Here is a 17,812-nt window from a genome sequence, read left to right on the forward strand (position 1 = left end):
CACTCAGTTTAATTTTATGGACGTGTGTGAACAGAGTTTTTTTTCAATCTCATAACCTAATGTCAAATAAAAATGTACCCAAAATTAACATTCATAACCTCTTTGGACGAATGTACGACAGGTATCTGACTCCCAATGTCCAATCTTTTGTACCATGTCAGGGGCAGGCTCCATCTGGAAGCTTCTGTCGCCACCCCTATCCTAAACTAAGGGGACTCAAAATTAGACCCATCCACCCCACCACCACAAGCCAATAAACACCACCTAAAGTTCGAAACAAACTGTAAATGAGACAGCCAACCCGTTCTCATAAATTGGCAACGATCCGCTTGATCCCCCTGCACCTTCAAATGCTCTCATGCGAGATATTGGGCACTCCACTAATCCTTCTACTGCTCGTAGCTCAATTAATCAAAGTGTCACCACAATCGATCTTGGATTTTCTCAACCAACAGTACATCACCTCAGTTTCGCAAACCACATTCTAATATTCTAATCTAGCCTGGCTATATCCATTATTACTCACAAGCTCACTAATTCTGAAAGCCCCAAAAAACACTAGGGTAAAAGACAACTGAAACAGTCTCCTACCCCGAAAAACAAATCTCCTTCAATACCTGCACAATTTTACCTAACAATTCAAATGTTATCAGCCGTCTTCAATCCCTATCTCTCCCCCCTTTTCTAAAACCCTTCATCGCCTGCCTAACCATAAAATCTTTTGTGACAACCTTCCCCTCTGCTAATTTGAACAGGAAAGCTAATGCAGCCATGCGATTTTTCACAACAAACAGAAAAATTCCTTAATTATACAATTTTCCAATCAGATGCAGCAACAACTACAACTTTTCCTCATCAGACTGGTTCCCCCCCCACCTCCAAATGGTGCCACAAATCCCATTCTTCTCCCAAGTGACCGGAGTCACCGATTCTCTGACCAACCTCAATGCGTGGCCAGTTAGCTCCATGCTGCTGCACAACAGGCGACCGCTCTCAAAATCCTACTATACTGAAACTGAGAGAGTCAGCAATTTAATTAGTGACCCTGGGCCCATGAGATGCCTGCAGGGATACATTCAGCTCCAAACAAGGCCACACCAAATGCCACATTAAGTTAACCACCTGGGGGGTTGAGCTGATATATTATTGATGTATTGTACCACCGCCATGTCATGTAAAAAGCAAACTTTTTATTCCTCCAACTCAGAACAATTTTTGCTGCAACAATTTGAAACCCTTACAACACCACTAAGTTTTTGTCAACCTATGAAGTCTCCATGGCCTCAGGCAACTCCTCCACGCACCATTTTCCTTCAAAGTATGCAACAAAGCCATGTGACTCCGCAACATCCGTTGCCAGATCAAAATCCGCGGTAGAGATTACCTCATCCATCCAAACATCCTTTGTAAGCCTCCAAAAACCGTTTTCCGACCTGCACTTAAGTGGCTGAAATGCGTCGGACGAGAATCCAAAGCGGTGGCACAAGCCACCTTGTCTGCCGGCAAGAGACACTCCATTGACACGGTATCCAACTCAAGCTCCAAAAAACTTAAAGCATTTGTTGGCTTTACAGTTTTACTTAGGGATGGTAAAATCCCAAACTTTCAAGCCAATTGCTGAATGGTCCTTAAAAGAACGGCACACATGAGGGAGTCAGCTGGTCCAATACATAGAAAATCGTCTAATGCATAATTGACACTAAACCAGTTACATCTCTGACAGCCCATTCAACACAAGAACTGAACTTCTGAAAATATGCAGACGGCTTGAGCATCCCATAGGCAAACAACAATCAGCATAAAACTCCCTTCCCAATGTCATCCAAAAAGGTAAAAACTGTCCAGATGAACTAGTAGTAAGTGAAAAGCCGCGTCAATGTTTTGCCAATAAGGATCCCTTTCCAAACCGCCCAGCTCATTCAATCCCCCTTTCAAAAAACATATGACAATGGAAGCAACTGAAGATTGATCCCGTAATTCACAAATGACTCTTCTGAGTCCAGTAAGTGATGGAGCAAACAATTTGTTAGGTTCCTTTTTGGGAACTAAATCCATCAGGGAAATCCTTCAATGGAGTAATGGGAAGGTTGGCAAGACCTTTCAGGAATAGTCCAACTCCACTTCCTTTGCTAACCTTTCAGAAACCACCACAGGATGTACTATAGCAGAATTTTAGTTCCCGACTAAGGTAGAAACCTTACCGACTCTAGAAGTAATTTTGAACCAAATGCGAAAACAGTCCAGCAAGAAAGTTGCAGCTTTCTTGTCTGGATACTTAATTAGATGCAGTTCCATCTGTTCTTCTTACATTGGAGTCTTCCCTTTTACTTGAAGATTACCCTTACTTACCCTTTCCCGTCTTCAAACATCCTGAACACTCTAGTTTTAATCTAGATGAGGATCCAAAATTTCACTCTCTCATTGAAATGCCAACACACTCTTACGGGCTCCCACTGACTATCCTTTCACTCTCGAGGGACCCTTGGAAAGGACTGTGAAGCAGTGTTGTCAATGGCACCCACAAACTAAGTTTGTTATGGTCCCAGCGCAAATTAGGCCGGACCGCTTTCCTTTGCCTGACCTATTCGTCGTATTGCAACCAAAAAATACTTCCATAGATACGATATCTTTCGCCCATACCATCTATATAACAAAACCAAGTAGAACAATTTTCTGGAGCCTTTTCTCCTTCTACACTAGCCAGAATTGCAAAAACCAGGAGCCAGTTAGTGAAGAACTGAGAAATTAAAATATATCTTCTTTCTTGCTCTCATCTATCTTCACATGATTAAAATTAAACTTCTCCAAATGGCGCTAAAGAAAGAAATCTTGACATATTAGTCTTTCCAGATTTTTTTTCCTTTCATGTCCTGTTTTAAGTGTGCCCCAACAGCCAGTCACGTCAAAACAGATCCATGTTACTCGCTGATGACATAATGGGGTCACCTAGCGATACTGTTGCTGCATCCTGTTTAACAACCTGACTATTCACAACGGACTCTAGTACTACAGCCACAACCCCAGCCTTCTCTAATGCAGACATGTCCCCTCACTATAACACTGCTGGGTTCATCCCCACCAGGACAATCGGTGTGACACTGCACTGGTATCCACACAGCCCACATGTGCAATCTGTTGTGCCACCTCTACATTCCCACTAGATGCTGCTGAAATAATGACCACATTACTTACCAGGCTGACTGCGAGGCATGGTCGAAACAGTTCCTGTGACAGCCATACACCCTCCTATGTCACTCTCTTTTTGCTGTCTGTGTCCCATTTCTACTTGCCTCTTCTCCATCCGTTTGCCACCTGTAATGGATGCAGCCGTTATGGATCCTTCACACTACCTACTACCTAGATGGTATTCCTCCGGGCCAGCCTGTGCTCCGGTTGCCGTCACTGATGAAACTGAGCCTTTTGCTTCCTTTTTTGCCATTATATTGGCATGCTTTGATGATAGGGTATCAGTGCTCGGAGACATCAGAATGTCAACTTGAGCGCATCTCAACGTCCACCACAGGGCCGGCGCTTCAGCACAAATTCCTCCTGGACATCTTAGCTGGCTTGCACGATGTGCTTCAGTCACCAGAAGGTCCCTGGTGGGGCTCCTTTTGTCTCTACTGCACTCTGGGGGTCACCTCTGGACTCATAGTAACATAGTAACATAGTTAGTAAGGCCGAAAAAAGACATTTGTCCATCCAGTTCAGCCTATATTCCATCATAATAAATCCCCAGATCTACGTCCTTCTACAGAACCTAATAATTGTATGATACAATATTGTTCTGCTCCAGGAAGACATCCAGGCCTCTCTTGAACCCCTCGACTGAGTTCGCCATCACCACCTCCTCAGGCAAGCAATTCCAGATTCTCACTGCCCTAAAAGTAAAGAATCCTCTTCTATGTTGGTGGAAAAACCTTCTCTCCTCCAGACGCAAAGAATGCCCCCTTGTGCCCGTCACCTTTCTTGGTATAAACAGATCCTCACCGAGAGATTTGTATTGTCCCCTTATATACTTATACATGGTTATTAGATCGCCCCTCAGTCGTCTTTTTTCTAGACTAAATAATCCTAATTTCGCTAATGTATCTGGGTATTGTAGTTCTCCCATCCCCTTTATTAATTTTGTTGCCCTCCTTTGTACTCTCTCTAGTTCCATTATATCCTTCCTGAGCACCGATGCCCAAAACTGGACACAGTACTCCATGTGCGGTCTAACTAGGGATTTGTACAGAGGCAGTATAATGCTCTCATCATGTGTATCCAGACCTCTTTTAATGCACCCCATGATCCTGTTTGCCTTGGCAGCTGCTGCCTGGCACTGGCTGCTCCAAGTAAGTTTATCATTAACTAGGATCCCCAAGTCCTTCTCCCTGTCAGATTTACCCAGTGGTTTCCCATTCAGTGTGTAGTGGTGACATTGATTCCTTCTTCCCATGTGTATAACCTTACATTTATCATTGTTAAACCTCATCTGCCACCTTTCAGCCCAAGTTTCCAACTTATCCAGATCCATCTGTAGCAGAATACTATCTTCTCTTGTATTAACTGCTTTACATAGTTTTGTATCATCTGCAAATATCGATATTTTACTGTGTAAACCTTCTACCAGATCATTAATGAATATGTTGAAGAGAACAGGTCCCAATACCGACCCCTGCGGTACCCCACTGGTCACAGCGACCCAGTTAGAGACTATACCATTTATAACCACCCTCTGCTTTCTATCACTAAGCCAGTTACTAACCCATTTACACACATTTTCCCCCAGACCAAGCATTCTCATTTTGTGTACCAACCTCTTGTGCGGCACGGTATCAAACGCTTTGGAAAAATCGAGATATACCACGTCCAATGACTCACCGTGGTCCAGCCTATAGCTTACCTCTTCATAAAAACTGATTAGATTGGTTTGACAGGAGCGATTTCTCATAAACCCATGCTGATATGGAGTTAAACAGTTATTCTCATTGAGATAATCCAGAATAACATCCCTCAGAAACCCTTCAAATATTTTACCAACAATAGAGGTTAGACTTACTGGCCTATAATTTCCAGGTTCACTTTTAGAGCCCTTTTTGAATATTGGCACCACATTTGCTATGCGCCAGTCCTGCGGAACAGACCCTGTCGCTATAGAGTCCCTAAAAATAAGAAATAATGGTTTATCTATTACATTACTTAGTTCTCTTAGTACTCGTGGGTGTATGCCATCCGGACCCGGAGATTTATCTATTTTAATCTTATTTAGCCGGTTTCGCACCTCTTCTTGGGTTAGATTGGTGACCCTTAATATAGGGTTTTCATTGTTTCTTGGGATTTCACCTAGCATTTCATTTTCCACCGTGAATACCGTGGAGAAGAAGGTGTTTAATATGTTAGCTTTTTCCTCGTCATCTACAACCATTCTTTCCTCACTATTTTTTAAGGGGCCTACATTTTCAGTTTTTATTCTTTTACTATTGATATAGTTGAAGAACAGTTTGGGATTAGTTTTACTCTCCTTAGCAATGTGCTTCTCTGTTTCCTTTTTGGCAGCTTTAATTAGTTTTTTAGATAAAGTAGTTTTCTCCCTATAGTTTTTTAGAGCTTCAATGGTGACATCCTGCTTTAGTAGTGCAAATGCTTTCTTTTTACTGTTAATTGCCTGTCTTACTTCTTTGTTTAGCCACATTGGGTTTTTCCTATTTCTAGTCCTTTTATTCCCACAAGGTATAAACCGCTTACACTGCCCTTCTCATAAGGCCGCAACCTGCTTGGGCCACCTCTCCGACTCAGCTGCTCAACAATAACTGCTCCAGGAGCCAGCTTGGACTATTCTCTTCTGCAAAGGACTTCATGCTGCTGAAGAGTGCTTCTATGGTATCCAAAGTGGTTTTGACGCTGCTCCATCTACAGGCTGCCCCTAACCATATCTGGTCAACTTATATGCTCCATCTTGATCTCCAGTCGGGTGTGTCCTCTTCCCTTGCTTGCACCCCTGCCCCTATTTCTTAACAAATGCCATCTTAAGAACTCTAATGCCATTTTCCCCCCATAAAACTCACCCAAGGCCTGAGCATGTCTCCTAGTCATGGGACCTTACTTTGTAGCCTCTTTGAGTCATGTCTGGGCCTTACTTGACTACTGTGGTTTTGTTTTCCGCATCATAAACTGACCTGTGCTGCGTGTTTCAAATATGCAGCATGTCAATTTCTTTTGCAGGTACGCAGAGTTTTCTGTGCGGATTTTCTCCATAAACTTGCGTTAGATGCAAAAAACACAGGTGAAAAAACGCACCTTTTTTTTAGCATTTTCAAAGCAGAAGTGCCTCAAAAACGCATGTAATCTTCACCTATGTATTTCAATAAAGTTTTATGAAAGTCAATTGCCAAGATGTATGCTTTAAATAAAGCTGCTTTAGTTTTGTAACACTCCAAAAAGACAAAAAATGTTTAGACTAATTCATTGGCCTGCAACAGTGTAATTTTCCTGTAACCTGTATAACATAACTGGTTTTCACACAATTTAGTTGTGCGTCATTTTTTTTTTTTCGTCTCAAGATGCTGTAAAATATTTGCATAGTTACTGCAATTTTGGAATATTGCTCGAATTGAAGCCCAGCATGATCACATCATGTGAACATGCTCTTCATGGTATGTTTGCACTTTCTTGCAGAAAGATCCTCAACTGTCCCATTCATTAGAAACCGCTCCATTCAGAAGAATGAAATTGATTTTCAGTTGCAAAAAAACTCTGTAGCTCGGGAATTCGCTCTAATGTAGTTTTCCCATGTGTGTAAATGCTGCATCTGTTTCCCACTACTTTCTCTTCTGCAGGTATTCACCCCAAAATATTCTGTACTTTAAAAAAAAAATGCAACAACAAAAATAAAACTTTTATGATAATCGGGGACATCTGAATGAGCTCGTACTCTACATCAGTGCAACCACAAGTGTTGACTTATTCAGGAGCATCACGGTTTCCTTGTGTTCTTTCAGTAGTTTGTGTCCTCAGATTTATTATCAATTTTTTACCCTATATACAGTTTTCACTTGATGTTTGAACAAAATGGTGGATTTTAATAGGACGGGTGAGTGCCAGTATGTCTCTTTTCTCTCAACCATATATATTTAGGTTTATCGTTTTTACGTCTACAGATTTAGCCCACGAAAAAAAAAGATAGAACTAAACTTTCCTTCCTAATCCAGTTGCTTTAAAAGATGGGTACTGTGGAGCGTAATCAGATTGGCCATCTGCTCTTTTTATGTAAGATCCTTAAGGACTCTGTAGGCTATGGCACTCGCTGCCACTGATTTGTCTGCCAGCCCCTCGACAGCGACATTGTAAGTGATCAGAACTACTGATGAAATTATAGATGTGTGTACATTTGGCCTGGCTAATCGTAGTGTTTGCACCTGCTAAACTATTGGCCGTTACATGCCCAGCACAGCTGTCCTGCTCCTATAAATACCGGGAATTTCCTTCACGAGCCGCACAACCCCATTTACTGGTCTAAGATGTCGGATGCCTTTATTTATATGTTGTAGTGTTGCAAGCGGAGTCTTAAAAGGTCCAAGAGCGGCAGCTGTAGCGTAAAAGTCTGAACATGAAAGGATAATGTGAGACTCGCGCTGTAAACAGCAGCGCCATATGCCGCAGATTCTGACCCAAGTGTCCTACTGTAACCGTGTGATGATCTACTAGGCACAATGCATATGGAAGAAGCTTAGGATTCTCTTAAACCTAGAAAAAATGGAGGCTGAGTTACGAAAACTGCTAAAGAAATAACCTGTTTTGGTTACCAATAGCAACCCATTAGAAATTAAAGCTAAAAGCCCAGCTTTCATTTTTTTCTAAGTCTTGTGACTGGTTTCTATAGGCAACATTGAGGCCCTAAAGTAGATTTAGGGAAGTGGTTGCTATGGGCAAAGCGGACTATTTCATAATGGTCTATTTCTTAACTTATTTCATAAGTCTGTTTTAGGGCCTAAATATTGCCCATAGCAACCAATCACAACACCGCTTACATTTTTCAAAAGTAATCTTAGAACTGAAAGCTGCGCTGTGATTGGTAGTTGTGGGGAAACAGACATGTTTGTCTTTTTAGCATTTTTCATAACTTTGCTCTCGTTTCTCCTAGGTGTAAATGTATCCATAGGATTCCTCCCATATGTATTGTGCCTAGTAGACCATCATATGGTTACACTAAGAAACGTCAGGCAAAATCGCCAGCATATGGCGCTACTATTTTCAGTGCAAGTCTCACATTATCCTGTTATGTTTAGACTTTTACTGTTATTTTTACACCTAGATGAAATGATGCGGCCAATCACAGTGAGGCTTTTATTTAAAATGACACTTTTGAAAACTGAAAGCTGCGCTGCGATTGGTTGCTTTGGGCAACAATGACGGTTGTCTTTTCAGTTTCATAAATTTACTCCTCATTTATCTTGTGCACACATTTCTTTGTGTACAGTATTAACTGCAGGTTTTCCCCATTGAGATCACTGAGACTTTGTAGCAAAAATACTTTTTTTTTTTTTTTTATTATTGCAACCAAGGTCAAGACACACAAGGTGAAAAATTCACTGTGTGAAAAAGATATTTAATTTTTTTTTTATTTTTCTTTTCGAAAGAAAACACCATAAGTATGTGGGGAAAAACTCCAAATTCTCTTATCTGTGGCGTTCACACGTACATATTTGTTTCAGCGTTTTTACTGCAGCATTTCCAGATTGAAGCAAATGAGACCTGGCAGTAGAAAAACTGCATCAGAAAATGCACCAAATACCACGCTAAAAAGAAAAATGCAAATGTAAAAAATCTGCATTTTTTAAGATATACCGTACATTCTTTTCACTATGGTCTGGTAGTAAATGAACGGCTTTAAAAATGATCCTGTGCAATCATACATTTTAAATTGCTAACTTTTTGCTACAATTTTTTTTTTAAATCACAGCATAAACTATTTTTTTGCCTCAATTTTCCAAACTTGCTGCAAAAATATACAATGTTGATGATTTACAATGATTTTAGAGACAAATGATGACAATAATACAATTTTCAAGAGAAATCCATGGGCTTTTGTTGAGGTTTTCAGATCTGACTGTCAAGTTACAAAGGCGCAAGAAAAACATGTTCAAAAATCTTTAAGTTGTTTTTTTTAGTTTTTTTGAGCATTTTTTTTGTTTGTCAACTTTTGAGCAGATTCCAAAAGTGACTTTTTTTTTTCTTCCAATTTTCTTTTCCTTGAGATGAGTTTACCTCGTTGGTAGACATTTTTTCAAACACTTTATTGTATCAACACTGAAATGCGAATTTCCCATTGAAATCAATAAAAAAAGGTTATCGGAAATGTTTTTTGATGCAGATTTTGAAGTGAATCCATTGCATTTAGACCAGCAAACACTGACCCCGCAAGTGGATTGACGCTCATTTAGCGGCCGGTTCACCCTCACTCAAACTGTATGACAACAGGTAGTTGGCATAGCGTGAATGTCGCCATTGTTGGCAGCATAGTGTGTGGTGTCGGGATTCTCCAGCGCCAGGTTCAAGCGGCCATGTGACCGCAAATATGTGACATCCTTCTGGCCACATTCTGAGTAGATGTGCCCGGCCTCGCTCAGTTTACTCGTATTACCGCATATGTCTAGTCGGCACGTGACTTCATACATGGAAATCACATACAAGCAGTCATGGACTGTCCCGCTCCCGGCGATGAAGAATCCTGACTGTGGGCTGTGAGGGTAGACAAGTCGGCAATCGCATAGTGACAGCAGACTTGAACTTGGACAACCCCTCTAAACTGACGCCATACAATGGGCCAATGTTCCTATGATTTGTCATAGGCTCTGGTTTTCCGGCTATTTGCCAAGCTGTTGCAGTACAGGAAGAGCGGATATAATTGCGAGAATCTAGAAGAAGCTACAAACTGCAAAAGAAAATGTAATTGATAAGTCAAACATCGGTCAAATAGGAATTTCATTTTTTGGAGGTCTGGGCACAGGGCCAGAGCGGGTCCTCTATGAATGTATGTTGTTAATGTAACTTCCATCATATGAAATGAATAAAATATAGATCATGCCACCAGATATATCGGACAATAAGGCCCTACACATTTATTTTACTCACTTATATAGCACCATTAATTCCACAGCGCTGTACTGACATTATCTCTGTCCCCCATTGGGGCTCACAATCAAATTCCCTATCAGTATGTCTTTTGAATGTGGGAGGAAACCGGCTTTTAATGAGTAACTACTGAGAAGTGCGGTAGGATTCTTTACTTCATATTCACTTTTATGCTGACTCATGATTTTACTTCTCAGTTTTTACCCCAAATGTATGTGTATGTTGTAAGGCACATGTTTGATTCACCTTTTTCATTGCTGTGTCTAGTCATCTCTACTGGTTAAGTGTTTAGTCAAAATCTGATTATATCCTAAATGTTATTTTTTGTAGCCTATCTAAAGTGATTTTAAGGGAGTCGGTCAGCCCAAAATATCTGTTCAAACCAAGAACTGTTGATCGGTTCATCCTTGGGAAGGGACACTGAATTGTTTGGCCACACCATCTATTTGTTTTCAATTCATCTAACTCCACCCTCCTCTGACAGCTCTTAAGGCCCCGTCACACTAAGCGACGCTGCAGCGATACCGACAACGATCCGGATCGCTGCAGTGTCTCTGTTTGGTCGCTGGAGAGCTGTCACACAGACAGCTCTCCAGCGACCAACGATCAGGGCCGCGCTTAGTAACCCGATGTTTACCCTGGTTACCATCGTTAAAGTAAAAAAAACAACCGCTACATACTTACCTACCGCTGTCTGTCCTCGGCGCTCTGCTCCTCTGGTCTGGCTGTGAGCGCCGGGCAGCCAAAAAGCAGAGCGGTGACGTCACCGCTCTGCTTTCCGGCCGCTGTGCTCACAGCCAGACCAGAGAAGCAGAGCGCCGAGGACAGACAGCGGTAGGTAAGTATGTAGCGGTTGTTTTTTTTACTTTAACAATGGTAACCAGGGTAAACATCGGGTTACTAAGCACGGCCCTGCGCTTAGTAACCCGATGTTTATCCTGGTTACCAGCGAAGACATCGCTGAATCTGTGTCACACACGCCGATTCAGCGATGTCTGCGGGGAGTCCAGCGACCAAACAAAGTTCTGGACTTTCTTCCCCGACCAGCGACAGCACAGCAGGGGCCTGATCGCTGCTGCCTGTCACACTGGATGATATCGCTAGCGAGGACGCTGCAACATCACGGATCGCTAGCGATATCATCTAGTGTGACGGTACCTTTACTTTAGCTAATCAACATCGAGGATAGCCGAAATAATTTAGACGAAAAACAAGTATGTTCGAAGGTGTACTGAATGGTTTTTCAGCACAGAATGACTCTTCAAACAAAGCAGAGACACTCGGTGCACACTTGGCGTGGCCAAACACTTCAGTGCACTTTCCCATCTACTTGTTTTCCATGCATCTCAGTCCGTCACTGGCTTACTTTGACAGCTCTGACTTTACATGTGTAAATGACAGATGGAAAACAAGTAGGTGGGCAGGTGCACTGAAAGTTAAGTCATTTTGTGGTGCCAAACCAAAGCACAGGCACTTGGCGCACCCTTCGTGTAGCTAGAGTCCCTTCAAAAATTAAATACCGTGGTTTAAAATACAAAACGCAAACTCGTTAGTTAAAAATTGGCTCATAGATTTGTTTTGTGTGGTGTTTTTTTTTTTTTTTTTTTCCCTTTCCTCTCTTTCTGACACGTCTTTCTGATTTATTTGTAGAAAATCCGGAGAGAGCTGCTTTGTATTTCGTATCTGGAGTATGCATCGGCCTAATTCTGACACTAGTGGCTTTAGTGATGAGGATATCCTGTAGGACAGACTGTAGGAGGTCATCTGTGAAGAAGAATCCCAGGAAACAGGAGAGTGACACCAGCGACAGCGATGACGACTCTGACACCACTTCCGATCTCTCCGCGAGGAGGCACAGACGCTTTGAGAGGACTTTAAATATGAACGTTTTTACGTCTGCAGAAGAACTTGAGAGAGCACAAAGGCTTGAAGAAAGGGAACGCATCATTCGTGAGATTTGGATGAACGGACAACCAGACATCCCAGGGACAAGGAGCCTCAACCGTTATTACTAGGGATTCTTCTGTTCTTGGAAAGAAGTGGAATTAATAATGGGAAACTTGTATTTTCGGAGAGACTGGAACAGGAAATGCAGTGGAAGCAATTATTTGAGTTCAAGCAGAGCAGTTCCTCAGAGTTCAGATCCTTGATACAACAAAAAACCTGACAATTATTACTGTTGTCCAAGAGAACAATTAACAGAAGATCACTACCGGTAATCCGGTTGCTGGATAGGACAATTTATAGACATCTGGTGATGTGACAGTCTTCAATGAGACGCTAGCGATGTTGTCCGAGGCTGGTCCTTGATGACTCTCAATGTTCTCCTTTCAGGATATGTTATCAGCATGGACAATAGAACTATACAATGCAGGATACTTTTGGGCATTTTTCTTTTCGGTAGAACAACCAGAAAGACAATTTGTTTCTTGCAGACAGACGATAGTCTTGTCTGTAATATTTAATAGATGTTTGAAACCTTTCTGTTCTTGGCAGCATTTAAAACGGACACCTCAGGGATGAAGTACTGTTGTATTTGCATAAGCTTTTATGGTCAGCAAACAGAATTCCTATCAGAGTTGGATTTACAATTTAGGAGCTTTCCGGCAACTGTTGAATGGCAACATCAACTCTGGTTAAACCAAAAGTTCAAAATAAAGATGGCTGTTCACTAGTGATGAGCAAGCTTGGATAATGCGATATCGGAGTATCTCGGGCATGCTAGTGTAAGAGGTCCGAGTTCCCATGGCTGCATGATTCGCGGCTGTTATCATCCGATATCCTATCTGATTATCTGAGCACATCTGCTCATCACTACTGATCACATTGCACTAGACCAAAGTAGAACGCTTGCTTATTTTAATCAGCCAACACCCTAGGAATTCCTAAATAGCATATGTCAGCAGGGCCGGTTTTAGACAAAGTGGGGCCCTAGGCAAAAATTTAAAGTGGGGGCCCCAGATGCTAACATTGTAAAATCACACAAACCTTTAGATTACAGTACATGAGCAGGATGCGGATACAGTTGGTGGAGGGGCCTGAAGCCAGTGCTCACACTGTGGCCTCTATATTTAGGGGCCTTATATCAGCCAACAGGTCTGCCACTATTAGCTGTAGGCAGGGGCGTTGCTAGGGTCAGAAAAGATTGGGGGCCCAAGCCCCAAGACAAAGAGTTGCCCCCAACCCCCTCTTAAATTTTTAACTCTTCAGATAAAACAGTGCTAACTCTCTGAGAACAGATAATGTAGTAGATGTCACCTGCAGTCCTATGTAACACCACAGATAGACATAGCATTTCAGACTAAGACTATGTTCACATGCAGCATTTTTTTCAGTAGCCAAAACCTTTTCTATTAGCAGTAAAAACATTGCGTTCAAAACCCCTGTTTTTCAGCTTGTTCTGTGGTGTTTTTCACACTTTCTTCAGCTTTTTTTTGGAGTGAGGATGTTTGCTTTGTCTACAGCATGTTTAAGACCACATTCATACGATCAGTATTTCACATCAGTATGTGTAAGCCAAAACCAGGAGGGTGATAAATACCGAAGTGGTGATGTGCTTCTCAGGCTATGTGCACACGCTGCGAATTTTGCTGCGGATCTGCAGCAGTTTTCCATGTGTTGTACAGCACCATGTAAACGTATGGAAAAAAAAAATCCACCATACACATGCTGCGGAAAAATGCCGCGCAGAAACGCTGCGCTGTATTTTCTGCAGCATGTCAATTCTTTGTGAGGATTCTGCAGCGTTTTACACCTGCTCCATAATAGGAATCCGCAGGTGTAAAAACGCTGTTGAAAACCGCACAAAAACCGCGGTAATTCCGCCATAAATATGCAGGTAAAACGCAGGGCGTCTTGTCTGCAGATTTTTAGAAATCTGCGTGGAAAAATCCGTGGCAGATTCCGCAATGTGTGCACATAGCCTCATTGTTCCATTGCTGTTCCTGCATTACAAATACTGAACATGTGAACGAGACCTAATAGTTTAATTCACCAAAACCACTCAAAAAATTGCAGTGAAAAATGCCGTTGCAATATCTGCAGCTTTTTTATTCTTTCATTGCTTTCTACAGGTGAAAACACACTGAAAGAAGTGACACGCTACAGCTTAAATAGCGCTACAGTTCTGAAATCCAGTCAGAAAAAAACAAGCGCCTGCAGGAGATTTCGGAAATCTCCTATGTTTTGCTGGCACTTTGAAAAGCAGCTTTTCGCCATGTTCATATGCAGAATTTTTGCAGCTTTTTCCTCTGCAAATAAGAAGTTTACAGCATTTTACAGCACAAGCAAAAACTGAGATGTTCAGAAATCTCCTGCACACCCTTTTATTTTCCCCTGACTAAATTTCACAACTGCAGCCTTTTTTTAAATCTGCAGCGTGTCGCTTTCAGCAATTTTTTTCACCCATAGAAAGCAATGAAAAAGTTTAAAAAATGTTGCAACGTTGTTTTTCGCCGTGTTTTTGTGAATAACATGAACTTTATTAAACATGTACTGTAGACAAAATGCAAACTGTAAGAAACAAACCGCAAAAGCTCTAAGGGTGTGTGTCTACAATCAGTAAACGCTGCGGGGCACCGTTCAACCCGCAGCGGCCAGATGTTACAGTATAGTGGATGGGATTTCAAGAAACTCCAATCTCTACTATGTGTGCATCTCACCCGCAGAGACGGACATGCGGCGCGTCTCTCCAGACCCCAGCATGCCAATTTATCTGGTGTAGACTAGAGTCTCTGCAGCGGTGAGATTTCTCTTGCGATGTATAGGACGTGGTGATTCCACACAGTTCAATAAACACACGCGGAATCACCTGTGTTCAAAACATGGCAGCACTTTGGACGTAGCACATGTCCACTGCGTCCAAGGTGCTGCCACTTCTGGATCCTCTGCACATACCCTAAACAATGGGTGTTTTGAAAGCAGTGTTTTTACTGCCAAGAGAGCAGGCTTTGGCTGCAAAAAAATGCACCAAAAACGCTGATTCCTATGCACACCTGTACTATGTGTATAGTCTACCCTTATTGTTTCATGTGGGAATTCATTTGTTTCTATATAATAAATACCCTGATTCAACAGACAATATTCCTGCCTTGTGTCATCCAGACAGTAGTGACAGCAGGTCGCCCTGTCAGATTACAAGCAGTGACTGTGGTCAGAGCCTATGCTGATGGCTCCTGTATGTGACCGTGAAACCTGATCCTACATCAAACAGCACAGAGCTCCAGGACCACATGAGTAAATCACTGCACTGAGGGGGTCTCAAAGGGGGTTTGGGAGAGACGCTCTGGGACTGCTGCTTCACTGCTGTACACCCTCTGGGCACTTCATACAGGGGTTGCACATGCAAGTGGCCCCCTTTGTAGGTGGGGGCCCCAGGCGTCTGCCTGGTCTGCCTGTGCCAAACGCAGGCCCTGTATGTCAGGGGTGAAAAGTACTGGGCAATTTGGAATCCAAGATGACCAATCCTTCGTTTTCCTCTTAAGAAAAGCGACTGCCAAAAGTCTCATTGCAGTTCCCACTCTACTTCCGATTTAAAATAAAGAAATTATGATGGCTTTGACCAATTCTGACAAGCCCCTTTTTATTATTTTAGGTGATAGTCAAAGTGGCCCCTCTCTAAAGGTGCCCACACCCAATAGAACAAAGTTGTCCAAACCCGCTAAGTTTAGCTGGACTTGCCAACTCTCTCGTAAAGATGAGGGACCTCTCTACTCTCCCCTGGCAAATGGTTTTGGGTGAAAGAAGTATTGCGCATGATGAATAGCAACACCCGATCCATTTGTTCTCGGGGGAGATGGGGGTATGCTACCTTATTTCTTTGACAGTTTCAAATTTTGAAATTGTAAATAAAGTAAATAGAATTGAAGAAAAAATTAAATTCCGTCTTGGCCACATTCATGTACTGCTAGTTTTCCAAAAATGATTCGGCTACAATTGAAGCCTATGTTGACCATGAAAACTCTGCTGCAGTGGCTTTAGCTTTGATATAGAAGACCTAGTGTATTTGGAAATCAAGATGGTGAAAATTCATTGACTGGCCAGTCCCCTATGGAGCATCCAAAGTTTAATATAGGAAATTAGAGAAACCGTCAATAATACACATGAAAATTTAGCAATTTTGTCATATATCTTCTGTTGCAATCATTCTAAATTCATAGGTAAAATCCAGAGGTGAAAGTTAAATCCCAAAGTCTATTTTCAGTGAAGACTGATTTTCCAGGTATTGAGATAGGCAATGACATTTGGTGCTATTAAAATTCTATAGAGGAGAGAGGAGGCACAAATATTATGCTGCAAGTTCTCCTGAAACAGTTAATGTTCTTCCATAGACATATGCTTCAAGTTCTCCTGAAATGGTGCTTAATGTCTATGGAAGAATATGCAAATTGCCTCTTCAAGTCTCCTCTCTCTCTGAACTCTATAGCGCCACCTGTTGGAAGTAGCGATCCTACAACTCACAATTAACGCTTTAACGAGTCTTGTAATATGACTCTGGATGAAAGCGAAATCAAAATCTAATTTTGCCGACATGGTGTTTGGGGCTATTTTACCTTCATCAGTGCAAAGTATGAGAACTGATTCAGCTAGGTGAGAGGCTCTGGACTGAGGCCTATGGGGTAAGGTTTCTCCTTGTGGAGAGTGATATTCCAGCACAGGAATGCCAAGGTAAGGAGGCTTAATTGCCATGCAATGCTCTTCTGGGAAATTTATGGAAGAACAAGAACTGTTTCACAAGAACTTGCAGCATAATGCCTGCCTTTAGCTCCTCCTCCCCTCTCCATAGAATTTTAAAAGCACCAACTGCCATCTCCTGAATTGAGAATGACTGATCAGTCCTGGAGGAGAAAGAAGCAGATTTCTCTAATTAGATATATTGCAAAGTTTATGTTCACATAGTAACATAGTAACATAGTTAGTAAGGCCGAAAAAAGACATTTGTCCATCCAGTTCAGCCTATATTCCATCATAATAAATACCCAGATCTACGTCCTTCTACAGAACCTAATAATTGTATGATACAATATTGTTCTGCTCCAGGAAGACATCCAGGCCTCTCTTGAACCCCTCGACTGAGTTCGCCATCACCACCTCCTCAGGCAAGCAATTCCAGATTCTCACTGCCCTAACAGTAAAGAATCCTCTTCTATGTTGGTGGAAAAACCTTCTCTCCTCCAGACGCAAAGAATGCCCCCTTGTGCCCGTTACCTTCCTTGGTATAAACAGATCCTCAGCGAGATATTTGTATTGTCCCCTTATATACTTATACATGGTTATTAGATCGCCCCTCAGTCGTCTTTTTTCTAGACTAAATAATCCTAATTTCGCTAATCTATCTGGGTATTGTAGTTCTCCCATCCCCTTTATTAATTTTGTTGCCCTCCTTTGTACTCTCTCTAGTTCCATTATATCCTTCCTGAGCACCGGTGCCCAAAACTGGACACAGTACTCCATGTGCGGTCTAACTAGGGATTTGTACAGAGGCAGTATAATGCTCTCATCATGTGTATCCAGACCTCTTTTAATGCACCCCATGATCCTGTTTGCCTTGGCAGCTGCTGCCTGGCACTGGCTGCTCCAGGTAAGTTTATCATTAACTAGGATCCCCAAGTCCTTCTCCCTGTCAGATTTACCCAGTGGTTTCCCGTTCAGTGTGTAATGGTGATATTGATTCCCTCTTCCCATGTGTATAACCTTA

The 17,812-nt window shown here is 42.1% G+C and overlaps 1 protein-coding gene across 1 annotated transcript in view; it reads left to right on the forward strand.

The window, feature by feature from the left end:
• The window catches only part of EVA1A (eva-1 homolog A, regulator of programmed cell death), a 99,705-nt gene extending 82,658 nt beyond the window's left edge, over window positions 1-17,047 (forward strand). Inside the window, exon 4 of the mRNA XM_069728183.1 lies at window positions 11,767-17,047. Within this exon, the coding sequence (XP_069584284.1) occupies window positions 11,767-12,131 (365 nt within the window). The 3' untranslated portion in view covers window positions 12,132-17,047. The remainder of the gene's footprint in view (window positions 1-11,766) is intronic.
• Window positions 17,048-17,812: the final 765 nt, after the last annotated feature.

This window comes from Ranitomeya imitator, chromosome 5 (genome assembly GCF_032444005.1).
Source record: "Ranitomeya imitator isolate aRanImi1 chromosome 5, aRanImi1.pri, whole genome shotgun sequence".
Lineage (NCBI taxonomy): Eukaryota > Metazoa > Chordata > Amphibia > Anura > Dendrobatidae > Ranitomeya > Ranitomeya imitator.